The sequence below is a fragment of the Salvelinus alpinus genome, chromosome 23 (genome assembly GCF_045679555.1).
Source record: "Salvelinus alpinus chromosome 23, SLU_Salpinus.1, whole genome shotgun sequence".
In the NCBI taxonomy this organism is placed as follows: Eukaryota; Metazoa; Chordata; class Actinopteri; order Salmoniformes; family Salmonidae; genus Salvelinus; species Salvelinus alpinus.
In genome coordinates, this window is record NC_092108.1 from 27313395 (window position 1) to 27336800 (window position 23406).

The 23406-nt window shown below is 42.2% G+C and overlaps 1 protein-coding gene across 2 annotated transcripts in view; it reads right to left on the reverse strand.

The window, feature by feature from the left end:
• Window positions 1–298: 298 nt before the first annotated feature.
• LOC139550690 (hypoxanthine-guanine phosphoribosyltransferase-like) overlaps window positions 299–23406 on the reverse strand; it is a 35746-nt gene continuing 12638 nt past the window's right edge. The window contains exons 5-9 of one of the 2 annotated variants that reach the window (XM_071361760.1): window positions 7796–7813; window positions 1965–2047; window positions 1740–1786; window positions 1447–1523; window positions 299–1059 (exon numbers count right to left, since the gene is read on the reverse strand). In XM_071361760.1, coding sequence (XP_071217861.1) covers window positions 1012–1059; window positions 1447–1523; window positions 1740–1786; window positions 1965–2047; window positions 7796–7813 — 273 coding nt within the window. In that variant the 3' untranslated portion in view covers window positions 299–1011. The remainder of the gene's footprint in view (window positions 1060–1446; window positions 1524–1739; window positions 1787–1964; window positions 2048–7795; window positions 7814–23406) is intronic. The other variant, XM_071361761.1, reaches the window with a different exon arrangement.

A 23406-nucleotide genomic window follows, 5' to 3' on the forward strand; every position in this document is an offset into this window, starting at 1 on the left:
AAAATGAGGAAAACAATTTTAGAGTTGTGTTGTCCTGTAATAGTATCTCAGGGATATTAAATATGCCATGACTATGGTAATACTACATTAATGCTCATCACAAGATCATTTTGGTTGAATAAAGTAAGACTTCAGAACTTTATGTAAAAAAAAAACTAGGCCTCAGGGAGACGTGTACAGTGGATTTCTATCTTGTGAGAACCTCTACAGTAAAGTATCAAAAGCATACAAAAAGACACTATTTACTATACAGAAAGATCAAACCTCATTGCAATGTCTCATACCCTGTTAAACAGCATAGGTTAATTTAAGTTTATTAAATAATTAATGAGATGACCAATGGCGGTGAAATACATTCTCCTCACAATACAGTGCAATTCCCTTTTATCAGAAAAGCAGCTGAATTTGAATGAAATGGACAGTAGGAATTCATATGAACAAATGGCATCGGTCAATGTGCCCTTCAGCAAGGAACTTAACCCTAATTGCCTCCAGGGGCGCAGTACTATGGCTGACCCTGTAAAACAACACATTTCACTGCCCCTATCCGATGTATGTGACGATAAAACATTATTATTATTATTATTGTATTTTTAAAATTCAATCTACCGGACGGTGCCCACTTTTACATGGGCCAAATGTGTCCCACAAAATACAGTAGCAGTAAGTTGAGATAAACAAATGTCACTAAACTGAAACATTGATGGCTACAAATTCTACATAAAAATGTCTGTTCATTATATATTTTTCATCAACACAGACAGGTTTCATGAACATTGTAACAGTACATCACAGGTTCACAGCTTTGTTATAAAAATAACTATGGAGGTTCTAATTATTATGCAACGAGTCCAATGGTCTATGGGTAGGCCCTGAGGTGTGGCAACCAGCAAAGAGCGAGAGTGAGGGTCTTTGGGTTTGATAACCGTTGTTACTGCATGGCCTCTCATGGGAAGTGTCCAAGCTTCTTGTGGAAACACTTCCTCTGCAGAATCCTATAAACATCACTTCTTAGACCTTGTATTTCAGCTTCCCGCTTTCACTGATCACACAGATATGCTGAGGGAAAAGGAAGTCATATGACAAATATCACTGCGCTTTAAAGGAGCAGTGCAGTTAAAAATAGATTCCTGTTTTTTTATTATGATATTCCCACACTTTGAGGTCGAAATAACACTCTGAAATTGTGAAAATTATGATAATGCCCTTTTTCTGTAAGAGCTGTTTAAAAGAAAATTCTGGAATTTCAGCCTGTTGAGATGGGATGGAACTTTTGGCCCACATGATGAAGTTAGAATGCAATCAGATTATAATAGACCAATGACTGTTCATCTGGGTAAGAGGGTTGTGCTCTAGACATCCCATCAGCCAATCAGGGCGGTGAATGTGGACCCAGTGAAGTACATCACTGACATTAAAATCAGTTTTGAATAAAGAAGAACTTACATTGAGGTCTCTGAAATACTCATTGTAGTCCAAGGCATATCCAACTACAAAACGATTGGGTATCTCAAAACCAACATCTGAAATAGAAGAGATGTGGCAGAAGGATTAGCACTGCAGCAATGTTCCCAAAACACAACAAACAAACCTGTTTGTGAACAGACCATTTAAAACTGAGCTATTACCTGTAATTGGTCATGTTACAGGTAATATAAGATGAGTAAATAATTCTTACATGGACATATAACATATAATAATGAAAACATAAAAGCAAAATGGATAGAACTGCTACATACAATCTGGGAGACATCCTGAACTGTTTGGCACTCTCTTCACCAGCAAACTGAAACAGAACACAGGAGGCACACGCAACACAAGCATGTAACATCCCCAATATCCCTACCTGTAGCACACTGAAACTCTGCTCATTTCTTCTGTCTAGACTGGAAATATGGAATTGAGTGACTAAGCGTAGGTCACCTGGTCTGTTGTGGTGTTAGTGGTTTTATGCCAGGACTCACCCTGCTACTTTGATCATCTTGGGCCTGAAGGCCTCCACGTGTTTTAGGAGAGTCTTCATTGTCTTGCCTGTGTCTACAATAGCCTGCGGAGGACAACAAACACAAAACAACTGTAGCAGCAGGACTATGTGACTAGCTGTCAACACTCAAAATCAAAGATACACCAAGCTGAGAGCTCACTGGTATTTCAAACTAACAAAACAAATAAGAGTGCTTTAAAAAATACATGTGTGTGTGTGCATGCGTGCAAGAGTGTGTGTGTACAGAGTGTGTAGCCCCGTTCCCACTGAGCAGTCTGAGCCCACAGTGAAAGAGAGGACAACCAAAGTGTGACCCAAGGTTAGACTGAAACCCATCTCATCATGAACACCTCTAGTGAAACTGGTGGTTTCAGTCATCGGTTTGGGGTGGAGGGGTAGGCTGTTATGGTTCCCAGAGTTCTGGCACGGATCCAAGCTGGTGTCTTGTTGTCTGACTTTGTTTATGTCAGCTGATCACTGCTCTATTGTGTGGCCCCTCTATTCATAATCTGACACATAGCCACCCTTCTTCATTGTTCTGTGTGTGTGTGTGTGTGTGTGTGTGTGTGTGTGTGTGTGTGTGTGTGTGTGTGTGTGTGTGTGTGTGTGTGTGTGTGTGTGTGTGCATGTCAGATCTAGGTTCAAATACACAACCCAAAACACTTACTTTTATTTCAGAATGTCAATGTTTTTTTCTAAAAACCAAATTGTATTTTCAAATAGTTATTTTGAATACTATTTTCAAATACACTCCCCTGTATTTGAGTCAATGTATTTGTGTATTTCCAAATACATTCCAATATTTTTTAGGGGTAGATCAGCTTTAATACTGCAGATAGATTGTGGCTTTTATCAAAATAATTGTCTGCATCATTTTCAACCCCCCATATATTTTTTGTTAAATATATGCACTACCATCAAAAGTTTTAGAACACCTACTCATTCAAGGGTTTTTATTTATTACTATTTTCTACATTGTAGAATAATAGTTAAGACATCAAAACTATGAAATAACACATGGAATCATGTAGTAAACAAATCAAAATATATTTTAGATTTGAGATTCATACAGCCACCCTTGGAAATTTGTCCTTTGGTTTGGAGTCCAAATTTTAGATTTTTGGTTCCAATCACAGTGTCTTTGTAAGACGCGGTGTGGGTGAACGGATGATCTCTGCATGTGTATTTACCACCGTAAAGCATGGAGGAGGTGGTGTTATGGTGTGGGGGTGCTTTGCTGGTGACACTGTCTGTGATTTATTTAGAATTAAGGCACACTTAACCAGCATTGCTACCACAGCATTCTGCAGCGATACGGCCTCCCATCTGGTTTGCGCTTAGTAGGACTACCATTTGTTTTCCAACAGGACAATGACCCAACACACCTCCAGACTGTGTAAGGGCTATTTTACCAAGAAGGAAAGTTATGGAGTGCTGCATCAGATGACCTGGCCTCCACAATCACCCGGCTTCAACCAAATTGAGATGGTTTGGGATGAGTTGGAACGCAGAGTGAAGGAAAAGCAGGCAACAACTGCTCAGCATATGTGGGAACTCCTTTAACACTGTTGGAAAAGCATTCCAGGTGAAGATGGTTGAGAGAATGCCAAGAGTGTGCAAAGCTGTCATCAAGGCAAAGAGTGGCTATTTGAAGAAACTAAAATATAAAATATATTTTGATTTGTTTAACACGTTTTTGGTTACTACATGATTCCATATGTGTTATTTCATAGTTTTGATATCTTCACTATTATTGTACAATGTAGATAATATTACAAATAAAGAAAAACCCTTGAATGAGTAGGTGTCCTAAAACTTTTGACCGGTAGTGTATTTTTTATATATTTTCCTTCTTTATTATTACACCCTACATCTCCCTTCAGCCCCTCCCTCATCTCTGAACACCATCCAGTTTCTTCTTCTATTAGCTATATATTTTTCAAGTGTGCTGTGATGTTTCACAAAGGTTCTGAACCTTTGTATTCTAAAAGTTTCTACAGATTGTAAATTAAAGATAAAATGTTTTCCTAAGAGTATTATTATACTATTGATCGATTAACTATGACTTTTTAAAGACTTTTCAAATCACTCAGCAGTGATATTTGCAGCAAGCTCAAAGTAAATGTTGTAATTCTTCAGCCATTCCTAAACCTGCGACCAAAAACAAGCTACCGTGCGCATTCGGAAAGTATTCAGACCCGTTCCCCTTTTCCACATGTTGTTCTGTTACAGCCTTATGCTAAAATGGATTAAATAATGTTTCCCCTCATCAATCTACACACAATACCCCATATTGACAAATGAAAACTGGTTTATAGAATTTTTTGCAAAATGTATATAAAATAGAAAACAGATACCTTATTTACATAAGTATTCAGACCCTTTGCTATGAGACTCGAAATTGAGCTCAGGTGCATCCTGTTTCCATTGATCATCCTTGAGATGTTTCTACAACTTGGAGTCCACCTGTGGTAAATTCAATTGATTGGACATTATTTGAAAAAGGCAGACACCTGTCTATATAAGGTCCAACAGTTGACAGTGCATGTCAGAGCAAAAACCAAGCCATGAGGTCGAAGGAATTGTCCGGACAGCTCCGAGACACGATTGTGTCACGGCACAGATCTGGGGAAATGTAACCAAAACATTTCTGTAGCATTGAAGGTCCCCAAGAACACAGTGGACTCCATCATTCTTAACTGGATGACGTTTGGAGCTGTCCGCCCGGCCAAACTGAGCAATCCAGGTAGAAGGGCCTTGGTCAGGGAGGTGACCAAAAACATGACGGTTACTCTGACAGAGCTCTAGAGCTCCTCTGTGGAGATGGGAGAACCCTCCAGAAGGACAACCATCTCTGCAACACTCCACCAGTCAAGCCTTTATGGTAGAGTGGCCATACGAAAGCCACTCCTCAGTAAAAGGCACGACAGCCCGCTTGGAGTTTGCCAGAAGGCACATAAAGGACTCTCAGATCATGATAAACAGGATTCTGGTCTGATGAAACCAAGATTGAACTCTTTGGCCTGAATGTCAAGTGTCACGTCTGAAGGAACATGACACCATCCCTACAGTGAAGCATGGTGGTGGCAGCTACATGCTGTGGAAATATTTTTCAGCGGCAGGGACTGGGAGACTCTGCCAGGATCGAGGGTAAGATGAACAGAGCAAACACCTTCCAACAGGACATTGACCCTAAACACACAGCAAAGACAACGCATGAGTGGTTTCAGGACAAGTCTCTGAAAGTCCTTGAGCGGCCAAGCCAGATCCCGGACTTGAATCTGATCAAACATCTCTGGAGAGACCTGAAAATAGCTGTGCAGCGACGCTCCCCATCCAACCTGACAGAGCTTGAGAGGATCTGCAGAGAAGAATGGGAGAAACTACCCAAATACAGGTGTGCCAAGCTTGTGGCAACATACCCAAGAAGACACGAGGCTGTAATCCCTGGCAAAAGTGATTCAACACTTTTGGCTGAGTAAAGGGTCAGAATACTTACGTAAATGTGAAAGTTTTTTATATATATATATACATTTGCAAAAATGTCTAAAAACCTGTGTGTATAGATTGATGAGGGGGGAAAAATCTATTTAAATCAATTTAGAATAAGGCTGTAATGTTACAGAATGTGGAAAAAGTAATGGGGTCTGAATACTTTCCAAACGCACTGTACATATGGGCAGTACCAATACAAGTGATCTAATGATTGTCACTTCGCAGCAAAATCTGCAGAGCTGGGATGGTTGTATCCTCCATTTAACATTTTATTTTTTGCAAGAATTGTATTTAGTAATTTAAAATTTAAAAACAGTTTTGTATCCGGCGTCGTTTTGTGTATCAGTTCATAAACCATGTGCCATGGAATCGGTACATCAAAAATATCTTCCCAACTACAGTAACTCCACCAGTCCTATTTATGATATAATTTACAATTTGTTGTAATATTTGTTCAGTCTTTTCCAAGTCGATTAAACTGAAATATCAAGCAACTTTCTATGGCTTGTTTAAAAATGGCAATAATAAAGGGAAAAAGGCCATTGTAAACTACACGGTAATGTAAAAGTTGTATTTTTTTATGATCCAATACGTAATATAGTACACTTATCATAATTTGATTGTAATCCAGAGGTAAGAAAAATTATCTAGATCCTCTGAGGCTGTGGAGGGATCCAAATTGTGGATTTAAAAGAAAACATTAATCTTCAGCGTACAATGACACCTTTGTGTTTAAGCCCTGGATTTCTAGCCACTTGATATTATTGTTAACTGATTATCTGATTTTAATAGCTAATATTTAGATGGCCATAATAAATAGATATAGCGATAGCAGACAACCTTGTTTTACTCCTCGACAGTTTAATACTTTGTAACGGCTGTCATCCTCTTCTTCCTCTGAAGAGGTGTCGCAAGGATCGGACCAAAGCGCAGCGTGGTACGTTTCCATATTTATTGGAATACTTCTTCAATACGAACAAAAACAATAAACAGACGAAAACCAACGAAGCTACAGTCCTGAACTAGTGAACATAGAACACATGAACGCACGAACAGGAACAATCACCCACAAACCAATAGTGAAAACTAGGCAACCTAAATATGGTTCCCAATCAGAGACAACGTAACACACCTGCCTCTGATTGAGAACCATATCAGGCCAATAAGACAAACCTAACCTAGAAACATAAAACATAGACTATACCCACCCAGCTCACGTCCTGACCAACTAAATAAAGACAAAACAAAGGAAATAAGGTCAGGAACGTGACATACTTTCTGAGAAGTAGCCATTCTTTACTATTTTACACCTAAATGTAGGTATAGTATTTAACACATTGTCTAAGAAATTCTCCAAAATTAAAATATTAAACTACTTGTTTTTTCAAATAAAGCTTATTTTAATATTTGTTTTGAAATATATTGAAAAGTAATTGAAATAACTGAAATAGTAGCTTAACCCAGGTCTGGTGTGTGTAGGTGGGAGATTGTGAGGGGGATGACATAGAACACATTTCCCTATAATAATGAGGATGAAACTAGAAATGAGAGACTATGTCCTTTTAATATGAAGACCTATTCTGTAATACAAAGAACAGGGCTGCACAAACTATAAAGAGGGTCATTGAAAATGGAAGGGATATGGACTTGATGAGGGCTTATTTTGATAGACCGCATACCCAACTTCCAATTACTGCCCCTCCCCCATTATACGTGCAATTTACTTTGATTCTGTACATTTTATCCATGTTTGTGTTTAGACTACTAATGAACACAGCTGTATTCATATGGTTGTTCTAAAGATCTCTGCTTAAAGTAAGCACTCATTGTATGACAGTAATGCTTTCAGTCATTTCAAAGAGAATCCTTCCCAATGTAGAGGTCCCTATAATAGGCTCCCAATTACTGTGCTGCTGAGAGGAAAGTTTCTTGACTCAATTCTGAGAAGGGACAATCAAACTTCCCTAATGGACAGAGACAGTCAATTAAAAAAGTTTTTACCATGTCCAATTCAGGGTTGTATTCATTAGAGCACAACATAACGTTTTTCAACTGATAACGAAAACAAGCGTTTCTTATTGGATAAGTTTGTATAGTCCTTCCCTGTTTGTCTGTTTTCTTCTGTTTGGTGCCCAATGAATATAACCCTGGTCTGGTAGAACCTAGACCTACATACAGAGAATTGAGAGCCATGAGGCAATGTCCTCTGCTCCCCCATGGCCTGGATAAACATATGGAGAAAGTGATGGAGTATTTGATGGATGCACTCAGACTTAAATAGAGAAGAGGAAGGGGGGGGAAAGCATGTTGACTCACCTCTACGATTAGGACGTTCTTTTGTGAGCATGTCATAGAAAAAAGAGAAAGGAAGCAGTTATGCATGGGTAGGAATACATAACGACTTATCTACCAATCTTTTAGTTTGCAAGAAAGGCATTTCACTGTACTTGTGGATGTGACATTAAAACTTGAAACTACCACAGTGCTCCACATGCATCCCAAGACAACATTTGTATTTGTATTTATTATGGATCTCCATTAGCTGCTGCCAAAGCAGCTACTCTTCCTGGGGTCCAGCTAAATTTTAAAAACATTACAATACATTCACAGATTTCACAACACACTGTGTGCCCTCAGGCCCCTACTCCACCACTACCACATATCTACAGTACTAAATCCATGTGTACGTATAGTGCGTATGTTATTGTGTGTGTGTGTGTATGCATGTCTCTGTGCCATTGTTAATATTGTTTCAAAGTCCCTGCTGTTCCATAAGCTGTTTTTTAAATCTGTTTTTAAATCTAATTTTACTGCTGGCATGAGTTACTTGATGTGGAAAAGAATTCCATGTAGTCTATGTAGTACTGTGTGCCTCCCATAGTCTGTTCTGGACTTGGGGACTGTGAAGAGACCTCTTGTGGCATGTCTTGTGGGGTATGCATGGGTGTCCGAGCTGTGTGCCAGTAGTTTAGACAGCTTGGTGTATTCAACATGTCAATACCTCTCATAAATAAAAGGAGCGATGAAGTCACTCTCTCCTCCACTTTCAGCCAGGAGAGATTAACATGCATATTTTTAATATTAGTTCTGTGTACATCCAAGGGCCAGTCGTGCTGCCCTGTTCTGAACTAATTGCAATTTTCTTAAGTTATTTTTTTGTGGCACCTGACCACACAACTGAACTGTAGTCAAGGTGCGACAAAACTAGGGCCTGTAGGACCTGCCTTGTTGATAGTGTTGTTAAGAATGCAGAGCAGCGCTTTACTATGGACAGACTTCTCCCCATTTTAGCTACTACTGCATCAATATGTTTTGACCATGACAGTTTACAATCTAGGGTTACTCCAAGCAGTTTAGTCATCTCAACTTGCTCAATTTCCCAGATTATTTATTCCCAGATTTAGTTTAGGTTTAGGGTTTAGTGAGTGTTTTGTTCCACATACAATGCTTTTAGTTTTAGAAATATTTATGGGTAACTTATTCCTTGCCACCCACTCTGAAACTAACTGCAGCTCTTTGTTGAGTGTTGCAGTCATTTCAGTCGCTGTAGTAGCTGATGTGTATGTATAGTGTTGAATCATCAGCATACATAGACACTCTGGCTTTACTCAAAGTTAGTGCCATGTCATTAGTAGAAAAGGAAAAAAGCGAACAGCTACCCTGGGGAATTCCTGATTCTAACTGGACTATATTTGAGAGGCTTCCATTAAAGAACACCTTCTGTGTTCTGTTAGACAAGGAACTCTTTATCCACATTATAGCAGGGTATGTAAAGCCATAACACATATGTTTTTCCAGCAGCAGACTTTGATCGATAATGTCAAAAGCTGCACTGAAGTCTAACAAGACAGCTCCCACAATCATTTTATCATTCATTTCTCTCAGCCAATCATCAGTCATTTGTGTAAGTGCTGTGCTTGCTGAGTGTCCTTTCCTATAATAATGCTGAAATTCTGTTGTCAATTTGTTTACTGTGAAATAGCATTGTATCTGGTCAAACACCATTTTTTCATAAGTTTACTAAGGGTTGGTAACAGGCTCATTGGTCGGATATTTGAGCCAGTAAAGGGGGCTTTACTATTCTTGGGTAGTGGAATGACTTTAGCTTCCCTCCAGGCCTGAGGGCACACACTCTCTAGTAGGCTTAAATTGAAGATGTGGCAAATAGGAGTGGAAATATCATATGCTATTATCCTCAGTAATTTTCCATCCAGATTGTCAGACCGGTGGCTTGTCATTGTTGATAGACAACAATACTTTTTTCACCTCTTCCACACTGACTTTATGGAATTCAAAAGGAAATTTGTGTCTTTCATAATTTGGTCCGATATACTTTGATGTGTAGTGTCAGCGTTTGTTGCTGGCATGTCATCCCTAAGTTTGCTTATCTTGCCAATGAAAAAGTAATGAAAGTAGTTATAAATATCAGTGGGCTTTGTGATGAATGAGCCATCTGATTCAATGAATGAAGGAGCTGAGTTGGCTTTTTCCCCATTCAAAATTTTATTGAATCATTTAAGGTGCCCCAAAGCTTTTTCCTATCAATCTTTATATAATTTCTTTGTTTCATAGTGTAGTTTCTTTTTCTTTAGTTTAGTCACATGATTTCTTAATTTGCAGTACGTTTGCCAATCAGTTTGGCTGACAGACATACGTAATTGCCATAACTTTTGCCTCATCCCTCTCAACCATACAATTTTTCAATTCCTCATCAATCCAAGGGGATTTAACAGTTTTTACAGTCATTTTTTAATGGGTGTGTGCTTATTAGTAACTGGAATAAGTAGTTTCATAAATGTGTCAAGTGCAGCATCTGGTTGCTCCTCATTACATACCACAGACCAGCAAATATTATTTACATCATCAACATATGAATCACTACAAAACTTATTGTATGACCTCTTACACACTATATTAGGTTCAGCCTTTGGAACTTTGCTTTTTATAGATATGGCTATTATATTGTGATCACTACATCCTATGGATTTGGATACTGCTTTAGTAAAGATGTGATCAATACATGTTGATTTAATTCCTGTTCTGTTTGTAACTACCCTGGTAGGTTGACTGACAACCTGATCCAGGTTGCAGGCACTGGTTACATTTTGAAGTTTTTTCCTGAGTGGGCAGCTTGATGATAGCCAGTCAATATTTAAATCACTCAGAAAATATACTTCTCTGTTGATATCACATACAGTACATTATCAAGCATTTCACACATATTATCCAGATACTGACTGTTAGCACTTGGTGGTCTATAGCAGCTTCCCACAAGAATGAACTTTAGGTGAGGCAGATGAACCTGTAGTCATATTACTTCAACAGTATTTAACATTAGATTGTCTCAAAGCTTTACAGGAATGTGGTTCTGAATATAGACCGCAACACCGCCTCCGTTAGCATTTCTGTCGTTTCGGTACATGTTATAACCATGTATTGCTACCACTGTTTCAGAGATAGTCAGAATATGAATATCATCTGTTACAAGAAAGTTGACTTCATGGAACTTGTTTCTTAGGCTACATGTTAATATGGGCTATTTTTAGCACGTTTCAGGGTTGCTTGATTGTTTTTAACGCTTTACTGGGAAGCTTATCATAGGTAGACTTACTCATGTAATTTACATTGGAGCTGACAGTGCAGTGTGAGCTGCATGAAGTGGTTTTCCTACTACTGCACACCGCCTCAGTGCTAACAGTGTAACTCTGGTTTATAGGCTCATGATTACGGCTTACAATAGCTGTAGAATAAACAGATGTATTTGGGGTACATCAATTAAATTACTTACATTGTGATTGCCAATGCCCCTAAGATCATGTACATTTGATGCAGCATTATGATGACTCATTGTCACAATGGTAGGGATTAACTGAGCTGGTTTTGGATCATTTACCAGTCATTGTTTCAACGCAGCCTTGAAATGCGTGGACAGAGTCCAGGAGCCAAGATGATTTGGATGGACTCCGTCATTCCTGTAGAGTATCGTCTGTTTCCAGAAGGTGTCAAAGTTATCAATAAAAGTGACTCCAGCAGAGCTACAGTAGTCTTTTAGCCAGATGTGTAATGCCAGCAGTCTGCTGAATCTTTCACACCCGCAGCCCACGATGGTACTGGACCTGAAAATATTGGCCATTTTTTGGAGTCTTTTAATGCTAAAATGTGTTCTTTAAATTAATTTTCAAATGTTCTGAGCTAGCCCTCCTGATGTTGTTTGACCACACATGGACTACGACAGTGTCAGCTCCCAGCATCTGTGGTAGAACAGTCGGAAACAGCCTTGTTATGTCCTGTACTCGTGCTCCGGTGTAGAACAGGGTTTTTGCCTTGGGGACCGAGATGTTTCTCACCATAGAGCTGCCTATGATGACAGCTGGTGATGTTGAATGGGCCGGTCTCTCAGACAGCCTCACGGTCTGGTGAGGCTGGGAGCGCCGAGGATCTGAACCCGAGGTAGAAGCCACCGGAGAGGGAGACAGAACCGAGGATGAAGACGCACCTGCGTCCGGATCCGATCTTGATTGGGATGCCACCAAGGACAATGCGCCGGAACCTCTGGATCCAGGGCGGCAAAGCTGTTTCTAGTCTGTGTCAGTTCCGGGATCAACATCTCCATGGAGACCCCCGTTGCCAGAGGACACCTTCTTCGACTTCCACGGCGAGTGGAACCACTCGGTTGAGATGGATTTGCAAAATGTAAATAAAGCAGAGACTCCATAACCACATGAAATAGCTATGCATGTGTTATACCAAGTGATTTAAACATGTAAATGTAATAACCATAGAATTATATTATAGAATCTAAAAAAAACATTACAGTGTAAACATGCATACCAAAAAAAGTCAATGTCTATGGGCATTTCCATCTAAAAAGGACCCATGAGCACCAACATGTGAAGTTCATAGGAGCATGTCAAATTGGGTGTCAAATGAAAGCAATTTTGGGGGGGGGAGATTAAGGCATATACATTTTTCAACCATTTTCAATCCTAAAAATTAGGAATAAGCAAAAGCTTTGATTTCAGGTCAAACAGATTGAAAGGGGGTCTTAGGACAACATAATAGTCTTAAAGATGCACTATGCAGAAATCAACTCCACCATTTCTTGGTTACTAAAATTCTAATAGTTCACCTAATTTCAGTTTGTGACAAAATAAGCAAATATAGTGTAGAGAATCATTGTACCATCTAAACCCGCTGTGAAATATATTTTCCATAACCAAAAATATTGTATTTTCAGCTGTTTGAAACTGGTGTACAAAACCGAAAGTAAAAGATGCAAAAACTAAACTTAATAATGGGAAGCATAGAAATAGCGGACATGGAACAGATATTCCACTTCTTAGACTTCCTTTCAATCAGAATGACAGATGTATAACAAACAGTACCAGTCAAAAGTTTGTACACACCTACTCATTCAAGGGTTTTTCTTAATTTTTACTATTTTCTACATTGTAGAATAATAGTGAAGACATCAAAACTATGAAATACACACATGGAATCATGTAGTAACCAAAAAAGTGTTAAACAAATCAAAATATATTTTAGATTCTTCAAAGTAGCCACCCTTTGCCTTGATGACAAGTTTGCACACTCTTGGCATTCTCTCAACGAGCTTCACCTGGAATGCTTTTCCAACAGTCTTGAAGGAGTTCCCACATATACGGAGCTTTTGTTGGCTGCTTTTCATTCACTCTGCCGTCCAACTCATCCCAAACCATCTCAATTGGATTGAGATCTGGTGATTGTGGAAGCCAGGTCATCTGTTAGAGTACTCCATAACTCTCCTTCTTGGTCAAATAGCCATTAGATAGCCTGGAGGTGTGTTGGGTCATTGGCCTGTTGAAAACAAAATGATAGTGGGACTAAGAGCAAACCAGATGGGATGGCGTATCGCTGCAGAATGCTGTGGTAGCCACACTGGTTAAGTGTGCCTTGAATTCTAAATAAATCACTAACAGTGTCACCAACAAAGCACCCCCACACCTCCTCCAAGCTTCACAGAGGGAACCACACATGCAGAGATCATCGTTCACCGACATCCGTTCACAAACCAAAGGACAGATTTCCATCGATCTAATGTCCATTGCTCATGTTTCTTAGCCCAAGCAAGTCTCTTCTTCTTATTGGTTTCCTTTAGTTGTGGTTTCTTTGGAGCAATTTGACCATGAAGGCCTGATTCACAGTCTCGTCTGAACAGTTGATGTTGAGATGCGTCTGATATGTCAACTCTGTGAAGCATTTATTTGGGCTGCAATCTGAAGTGCAGTTAACTCTAATAAAGTTTTGGATCACTACTGGCTGTAAGCGAACAAGCAATGCGTGTTTGGAGCAATGCTGGCTGTATCCAAGGCTCAGACAATCGTTCAACTAACAACATAATGCAGCATGCGACTGAAGAGAGAAGAGACAACCAATTTGCATCATCGAAGGCTCTGAAAAGACTGTAGAGAGTGGAAAGGCAGTTTGCCAGTTACAGCAGCACGTCCCCTGAACGATAACGAAGAGGTAGGTGAGAAGCCTGACCACGGAGACGGGGGAGAGAAGGTGATGAAGCGTACTTCATGAGCTGTAACTGAAAAACAACTGGCATTTGGAGGTGAGGGAAAAAGTGTGGTGGAACAAGTATTGTTAGCATTGTTAAGTATCTTGCTAGCTGGATTGAATTCTCTGTTAGCTAGCCAGAGAAATGTTGTGCAACATCAGCCAACTTAACTGATCAAATAATTTAGTTTACGGTGTGAAAATTAGCTGGCAAATCAATTCAGACAGCTAACGTTAGCTCATCTGATGTTGTAACGTTAGCTAGCTAACATTAGTAACCTAACCAATTCGCTATAATATTAACTGGTATACGACTCCTTGCCGTTCCTCAAGTTATAAAGCGTTAGTTGCTTGCTGGACCCTGGCACGCTGTGTGAAATGTTAACCAGATAACGAACTAACTACTATCTATGAACTAATGTTTTTCCTCTACAGTCAGTATGTGGTTAATTTTCAGTGAGAGAATTAGGTGAAAGAGGTGTTGCTTGTTAAACAAGTGGATTCAGGGATTAAGTGTAGCTGAAGCTGGATGCCACTACAGAGGTGAAAGGAACACCAAACACTTGCCCTCTTTCTCACTTTTTTAAGCCAGGTGTACTCTCTGCCTGAAAGAAAGAAATTACGCCAACAAAGGGTATCATGCTCTGCTGGCACATTGTAGAACAGATGTCCACAGGCAGAAAGTATACAATGTAATAATGTGCAGTGTAGCCCAAAGATATTGCTTTTGCTGTGTTGAACTTGACAGTAACACTTGTGTGTGAGTGAGGGGAGATTATTAAATGTTTTACTTGGTGAACGTTATTTTTGCACACATGTAGCCTTGTGCACTTGATTGATGTCTACTATAGTGGCCACTATAATAGAGCAAAAAAAGAATGCCTGTTTGTTTCATTCTATTTCTACTTTAAGATGTTTTTTTCCCAAGTGCAAAAAGCGTTCTATTCAAGGCAGTCGTAGCTAACTGCAATATTAGTGTATTGTTTTTTCTCAAGAAAGTGTCACCTTTTTGGGACTTCACTAGTTTGCATCCCTGGAGGTAACTCTTCCTTTCCTGTTGCAGTACTCATGAGAGCCAGTTTCATCATAGCGCTTTTTGCGACTGCACTTGAAGTAACTCTCAAAGTTCTTGAAATTTTCCAGATTGACTGACCTTCATGGCTTAAAGTAATGATGGACAGTCATTTCTGTTTGCTTATTACAGCTGTTCTTGACATAATACGGACTTGGTCTTTTACCAAATAGGGCTATCTTATGTATACCACCCCTACCTTGTCACAACACAACTGATTGGCTCAAACGCATTAAGGAAAGAAATTCAACAAATTAACTTTTAACAAGGCAGACCTGTTAATTGAAATGCATTCCAGGTGACTACCTCAAAGCTGGTTGAGAGAATGCCAAGAGTGTGCAAAGCTGTCATCAAGGCAAAGGGTATTTTCTATGAAGAATCTCAAATATAAAATATATTTAGATTTGTTAAACACTTTTCTGGTTACTACATGATTCCATATGTGCTATTTCATAGTTTTGAGGTCTTCACTATTATTTTACAATGTAGAAAATAGTAAAAATAAAGAAACTCTTGAATGAGTAGGCGTGTCCAATGTGAATTCATTAGGGTCGCCCACAATGTTACATATTGCAGCGTTAAAAGGTATTAGAAATACATCAAAACACAATGTTGAAGTAAAGACACCTGCCAACTAATATCAACACATTTAGTTTTGGAGCAATATTTTATATTATTTGCTTTCTGTAAATGTAAGAAGCATTGTCTTGTGCCTTGTTAATCCATTAACAAAAACACACATCTTTAAGATATTTTCTAATTTCTCTCCCTCACGAGGATAATGCAAGTTAACAGAAGTAACAAGTAAAGGTAGACGTATCAATTAGTTAGTGTTTATACTGAGTTTTGGATTATTAGGTGATTGACACATGTAATTCTGTTACCAAAAAAAATATATATACAGTATATATATATCAGTAAAATAATTACTGCAATTGAATTGGCTACAATGGGAAATCATAGTAGTCACAAACCACAGTTGAGTCCCTTCCACTGGTATAATGTTATGTTTTGTCTTGAATAGCTTTTCTTACTTTGAGAAAAAATAAGTAATCTTTTGTCGTTGGGAATATTAATCTCCATGTGTCCTGTAAAATATTGAATCCTTGAATTTGCCTTTTTTTATTGCTACGTCTGTCTAACTTGCTGAATCCTTGATTTAGGTCACCTGCTAAATACAATAGTTCCTGTCTGGGTCTGATCTAATATAGCTTGAATTATATCTACAGTTGAAGTCGGAAGTTTACATACACTTAGGTTGGAGTCATTAAAACTAAATTTTCAACCACTCCACAAATTTCTTGTTAATAAACTATAGTTTTGGCAAGTCGGTTAGGACATCTACTTTGTGTATGACACAAGTCATTTTTCCAACAATTGTTTACAGACAGACTATTTCACTTATAATTCACTGTATCACAATTCCAGTGGGTCAGAAGTTTACATACACTAAGTTGACTGTGCCTTTATACAGCTTGGAAAATTCCAGAAAATTATGACATGGCTTTAGAAGCTTCTGATAGGCTAATTGACATCATTTGAGTCAATTGGAGGTGTACCTATGGATGTATTTCAAGGCCTACCTTCAAACTCAGTGCCTCTTTGCTTGACATCATGGGAAAATCAAAAGAAATCAGCCAAGACCTCAGATTTAAAAAAATCTGGTTCATCCTTGGGAGCAATTTCCAAACGCCTGAAGGTGACACGTTCATCTGTACAAACAATAGTACGCAATTAGTACGCAATTATAAACGCCATGGGACCACGCAGCCGTCATACCACTCAGGAAGAAGACACGCTCTGTCTCCTAGAGATGAACGTACTTTGGTGCAAAAAGTGAAAATCAATCCCAGAATAACAGCAAAGCACCTTGTGAAGATGCTGGAGGAAACAGGTACAAAAGTATCTATATCCACAGTAAAACGAGTCCTATATCGACATAACCTGAAAGGCCGCTCAGCAAGGAAGAAGCCACTGCTCCAAAACCGCCATAAAAAAGCCAGACTACGGTTTGCAACTGCACATGGGGACAAAGATCGTACTTTTTGGAGAAATGTCCTCTGGTCTGATGAAACAAAAATAGAACTGTTTGGCCATAATGACCATTGTTATGTTTGGAGGAAAAAGGGGGATGCATGCAAGCCGAAGAACACCATCCAAACCGTGAAGCACGGGGGTGGCAGCATCATGTTGTGGGGGTGCTTTGCTGCAAGAGGGACTGGTGCACTTCACAAAATAGATGGCATCATGAGATAGGAAAATTATGTGGATATATTGAAGCAACATCTCAACATCTCTTTGTGAGCAAGGAGGCCACTAAACCTGACTCAGTTACACCAGCTCTGTCAGGAGGAATGGGCCAAAATTCACCCAACTTATTGTGGGAAGCTTGTGGTAGGCTATCCAAAACGTTTGACCCAAGTTAAACAATTTAAAGGCAATGCTACCAAATACTAATTGAGTGTATGTAAACTTCTGACCCACTGGGAATGTGATGAAAGAAATAAAACTGAAATAAATCATTCTCTCTACTATTATTCTGACATTTCACATCCTTAAAAATAAAGTGGTGATCCTAACTGACCTAAGACAGGGAATTGTTACTAGGATTACATTTCAGGAATTTAAATGTATTTGGCTAAGGTGTATGTAAACTTATGACTTAAACTGTAAAAACACCACTTTTGCCCCTGGGTGGATATACAATGAAATCAATGTGTATTTTTCCCCATGTAAAATACAATTCAAAATGAGAAAAACTTCCTTCTTGGTCCGTGTGCTGGGATATAAGGGAAAAGGGTGTATTCTTATTTATCAGGATACCTACACCTCTTCTGTTACTACATTAAGTAGCAGCATAGACCGCTCCAACCCAGCTCCTCTTCAAATATTACATTTAAAGAAAAAATCCCACCCAAGCCAAGATGGTCAACCTCCCATCTTTTCCCACCCTCCCTTCTTCAGCACATTTACACCCATCCTTACATCGACTTCATTCACATACAACTATTCGACACCCATTCTCTACCGCCCTCCTACACACATATTCACTCTCCCTCACAGTCCCATTCATATGCAGTCACACACACCTCCCTCCATAGAACAGTTGACATACATGCTATATTTCCCCCTTTGTATTGTCTTTTCAGTGTTTATGTAGCCCATTAGCATTGCCTACTTCTACGGTTACTTCATAGAGAATAGTTACTTGGGGAAAGTAGAGTATAGGTTGTATTGGGGGTAAGGGGAAAGAATATTGTCTCAATTTACGATAAGCTGGTCTTAGGCATCATTGTATGTAGCCTAGTGTGCTTATCGATTTTCTTCCTCTCCTCAGTGCAGGGGGCTCTACTCCTTCAATTGGAAAGGTTTCTTGCAGCTTGTTTAGGGCTTCATCGGCGCTTGTGAATTCCATCCTTTGAGTTCTCTTCCATATCCATAGCACTGTCGGTGTCACGACTTCCGCCGAAGTTGGTGCCTCTCCTTGTTCGGGAGGCGTTCGGCGGTCGACTTCACCGGCTTTCTAGCCGCCACCGATCTACGTTTCTTTTTCCATTTGTTTTGTCTCAATTGTACACACCATTACATTATAATTTATTCCCTATTTAACCCTCTGGTTCCCACATGGTGTTGTGCGTGTTTGTTCTTTGTTAAGTGGTCGCTCTTTTGTGTCGAGCTGGAATATTTTCCCTGTATGGAATTCGTTTGTGATTTATTCGAGTAAAGTACGTTTTTACTCAGTTCTGTGTCCTGCGCCTGACTCCGTCCTACCCGCAACACACTGACACTTAACAGAAACACGCACCAAGATATGGAGTCAGCAGGTACACCCAGTCCTCCGTTACCAGTGGAGGAGCGCGTCCAGCAGCACGCAACGATGCTCCAAAATCTTGGTACAGCCATGGATCGCGTGCTGCACACCATGGAGCGATGGGAGAGAGGGGGTTTTCCCACACCCCCATCCACTTCACCCCACCCCACCCCGCTGTCCACTCCTCTGTCACCTGAACCCAGTGGGATTCGGCTCTCGCTCCCGAGGGCATATGATGGGACGGCTGCCGGGTGCCAGGGGTTCCTGCTCCAGTTGGAGCTCTACCTGGCGACCGTCCACCCGGCTCCCTCGGGACACGAGAGTGTGTCCGCCCTCATCTCCTGTTTGTCGGGGAGAGCACTTGAGTGGGCCAACGCCGTATGGGGCAGCGTTGGTTCCACGATGAGGATTTCACCCGCCGTTTCCGGGCGGTATTCGATCATCCACCTGAGGGGAGAGCGGCGGGGGAACGGTTGTTCCATCTTCGACAAGGCATGAGGAGCGCACAGGACTTTGCACTGGACTTCAGGACCCTGGCAGCCAGCGCGGGATGGAATGAAAGGGCCCTGATCGACCATTACCGTTGCAGTCTACGGGAGGACGTTCATCGGGAGCTGGCATGTAGGGACACCACCCTTAACCTCGACCAGCTGGTGGATTTATCCATCTGGCTGGATAACCTGTTGGCCACCCGCGGACGTCCGGATCGGGGCCCGTCCATTCCATCCCTCAGCACCTCCGACCCTACACCTATGGAGCTCGGAGGTGCTGCTCTGAGGGTGACCGGAGGGGGGGTTGTTTCCTGCACCACATGTGGCCGCAGAGGGTACACTGCTGGTCGGCGCTGGGGAGGTTCCCCAGGGAGTCGAGGCAGCAGGCAGGGCACTGGTGGATCATCCCAGGTGAGTAGGCACCAGACTCACCCAGAGCTTCCGTTTGCGCACATGTGTGTATGTATAGAATTTCCTGAGTTTTCCCCGCATTCCCAGTATAAGGCGCTAATAGATTCAGGCGCAGCTGGGAACTTTATTGACCGTTCATTTTCACTTAGATTAGGGATCCCTATTGATGTGCCCTTCCCTGTACATGCCTTAGATAGTCGTCCTTTAGGGTCGGGGCTGATTAGGGAGGTCACAGCTCCACTATGTATGATAACGCAGGAGGGTCATGAGGAGAGAATTCGTCTCTTTCTGATCGATTCTCCTGCGTTTCCTGTGGTGTTGGGGCTTCCCTGGTAGCCTATCATGACCCCACTATTTTGTGGCAACAGAGGGCTCTCAAGGGATGGTCACATCAGTGCTCAGGGAGGTGTGTAGGTGTTTCCATAGGTGCAACTACGGTGGAGAGTCCAAACCAGGTCTCCACCATGCACATCCCCCCTGAATATGCCGATTTGGCTCTCGCCTTCTGTAAGAAGAAGGCGACTCAACTACCACCCCATCGGCAGGGGGATTGTGCGATAAATCTCCTGGTAAATGCAGCACTTCCCAGGAGTCACGTGTATCCTCTGTCACAGGAGGAGACGGCGGCTATGGAAACATATGTCTCAGAATCTCTGGGACAGGGATACATTCAGCCTTCCACTTCACCTGCCTCCTCGAGTTTCTTTTTTGTGAAGAAGAAAGATGGAGGTTTACGCCCGTGTATTGCCTATCGAGGTATAAATCAGATCACGGTGAAGTACAGTTACCCGTTGCCTCTCATAGCCAGTGTGACAGAGTCATTGCACGGGGCGCGCTTCTTCACAAAATTGGATCTCAGGAACGCTTACAGCCTGGTGTGTATCCGGGAGGGGGATGAGTGGAAGACGGCATTTAGTACCACCTCTGGGCACTATGAGTACCTCGTCATGCCGTACGGGTTGATGAATCATCCATCAGTCTTCTAATCCTTTGTAGACAAGATTTTCAGGGACCTGCACGGGCAGGGTGTAGTGGTGTATATAGATGACATTCTAATATACTCCGCTACACGCGCCGAGCATGTTTCCCTGGTGTGCAAGGTGCTTGGTCGACTGTTGGAGCATGACCTGTACGTCAAGGCTGAGAAATGTCTGTTCTTCCAACGGTCCGTCTCCTTCCTAGGGTACCGCCTGTCCGTGTCAGGGGTGGAGATGGAGAATGACTGCATTTCAGCAGTGCGTAATTGGCCGAATCCAACCACGGTAAAGGAGGTGCAGCGGTTCTTAGGGTTTTCCAACTACTACCGGAGGTTTATCCGGGGCTTTGGTCAGGTAGGGGCTCCCATTACCTCCTTAATGAAGGGGGGACCGGTGCGACTGCAGTGGTCAGCTGGGGCGGACAGGGATTTTGGTCACCTGAAGGCTCTGTTTACCTCGGCTCCCGTGCTGGCTCATCCTGATCCCTCCTTGGCATTTATAGTAGAGGTGGACACGTCCGAGGCTGGGATAGGAGCTGTGCTGTCTCAGCGCTCGGGTACAGCACCAAAGCTCCGCCCCTGTGCTTTCTTTTCGAAGAAGCTCAGCCCGGCGGAGTGTAACTATGATGTGGGGGACTGGGAGCTGTTGACTGTTGTCAAGGCTCTGAAGGTGTGGAGGCATTGGCTTGAGGGGGCTAAACACCCTTTCCTCATTTGGACTGACCACCGCAATCTGAAGTACATCCGGGCGGCGAGGAGACTGAACACTCGCCAGGCAAGGTGGGCCATGTTTTTCACCCGTTTTGTTTTCATCCTATCCTACAGACCAGGTTCCCAGAACGCTAAGGCAGACACACTGTCCCGGATGTAAGACACAGAGGAGCGGTCCACGGATCCCACTCCCATACTTCCGGCTTCTTGCCTGGTGGCACCGGTGGTATGGGAGGTGGACGCGGACATCGAGCTGGCGTTACGTACAGAGCCCACTCCCACCCAGTGTCCAGTTGGGCGTCTGTACGTTCCGTCTGATGTCTGCGATCGTTTGATCTGTTGGGCCCAAACGTCACCTTCCTCTGGCCATCCTGGCATCGATTGGACAGTGCGCTGTCTTAGTGGGAAGTACTGGTGGCCCACTTTAGCTAAGGACGTGAGGAAGGTAGCACCTAGACACCTGCCCAGAGGGAAATTACAACCCCTACCTGTTCCACAACGGCTGTGGTCACACCTATCGGTGGATTTCGTGACAGATCTTCCTCCGTCACAGGGAATCACCACGGTCCTGGTCGTTGTGGATCGGTTTTCTAAGTCCTGCTGTCTCCTTCCTTTGCCCTGTCTCCCTACGGCTCTACAGACGGCGGAGGCCCTGTTCACCCACGTCTTCCGGCACTACGGGGTGCCTGAGGATATAGTTTCTGATCGGGGTCCCCAGTTCACGTCTAGGGTCTGGAGGGCGTTTATGGAACGCCTGGGGGTCTCGGTCAGCCTCACCTCAGGTTTTCACCCCGAGAGTGACGGGCAGGTGGAGAGAGTTAACCAGGATGTGGGTAGGTTTCTGCGGTCCTATTGCCAGGACCGGCCGGGGGAGTGTGCAGCTTTCATCCCCTGGGCGGAGATGGCCCAAAACTCCCTCCGCCACTAACCTATCTCCTTTTCAGTGTGTACTAGGTTATCAGCCGGTTCTGGCACCGTGGCATCAGAGCTAGATCGAGGCAACTGCGGTGAACGAAGGCGAGAGCCGACCGCCACCGCAGTGAGGCTGGGTCTGGCTCTCGACCCGAAACCTTCACCTGCCCCGCCGGAAGCTGGGTTCGCAGTTTGTGGGGCCATTTAAAGTCCTGAAGAGACGGAACGAGGTTTGTTATAGATTACAGCTCCCCCATGATTACCGTATTAACCCCTCGTTCCATGTGTCTCTCCTCAGGCCGGTGGTGGCTGAGGTGCGGGACGTTCCTCCGCCCCCTCTGGACATCGAGGGGGCGGAGGAATTAAGTGGTCGCTCTTTTGTGTCGAGCTGGAATATTTTCCCTGTGTGGAATTAGTTTGTGATTTATTCGAGTAAAGTACGTTTTTACTCAGTTCTGTGTCCTGCGCCTGACTCCGTCCTACCCGCTGCACACTGACACTTGACAGTCGTGAAGCGGAGCTGAGATTTGATCCCTTTTCTTCGAGTGACTGTCTGATCAGAATGTATTCCTTTTGTTTTTTTCTCAGCCTAGCAGACAGGTCCTGGATGAATTGAATGGACTGGCAGTGGATTTTGATCTCCTTCCCCCTTATGCCTTCAGAATGTTGATTTTGGTCTGAAAGTTGCACAGCTTGAAGATTACCATGCAAGGGTATTTAGCGTTCTTCTGTTTCATGCCGATCCTATGGCATTTCCCAGATCTTCTGGTGATATACCCACGTCAAGTTCTTCTGATATCAGTTTGACCATGTAGCTGGAAAGGTCTCCTTTTTCCTCATCTTCCAGTAAGGACGATATTCTCATGTTTCATCTCATTCTATTTTCTTGCCGGTCCAATTTATCTTCTAAAGTTTGAAACTGTGTTTCCAAAAAATAACGTTTTGTTGTCTTGTTCGTTCATGCGCACACCTTGTTTGTGCGCGTCTGACACAATAGCCTCT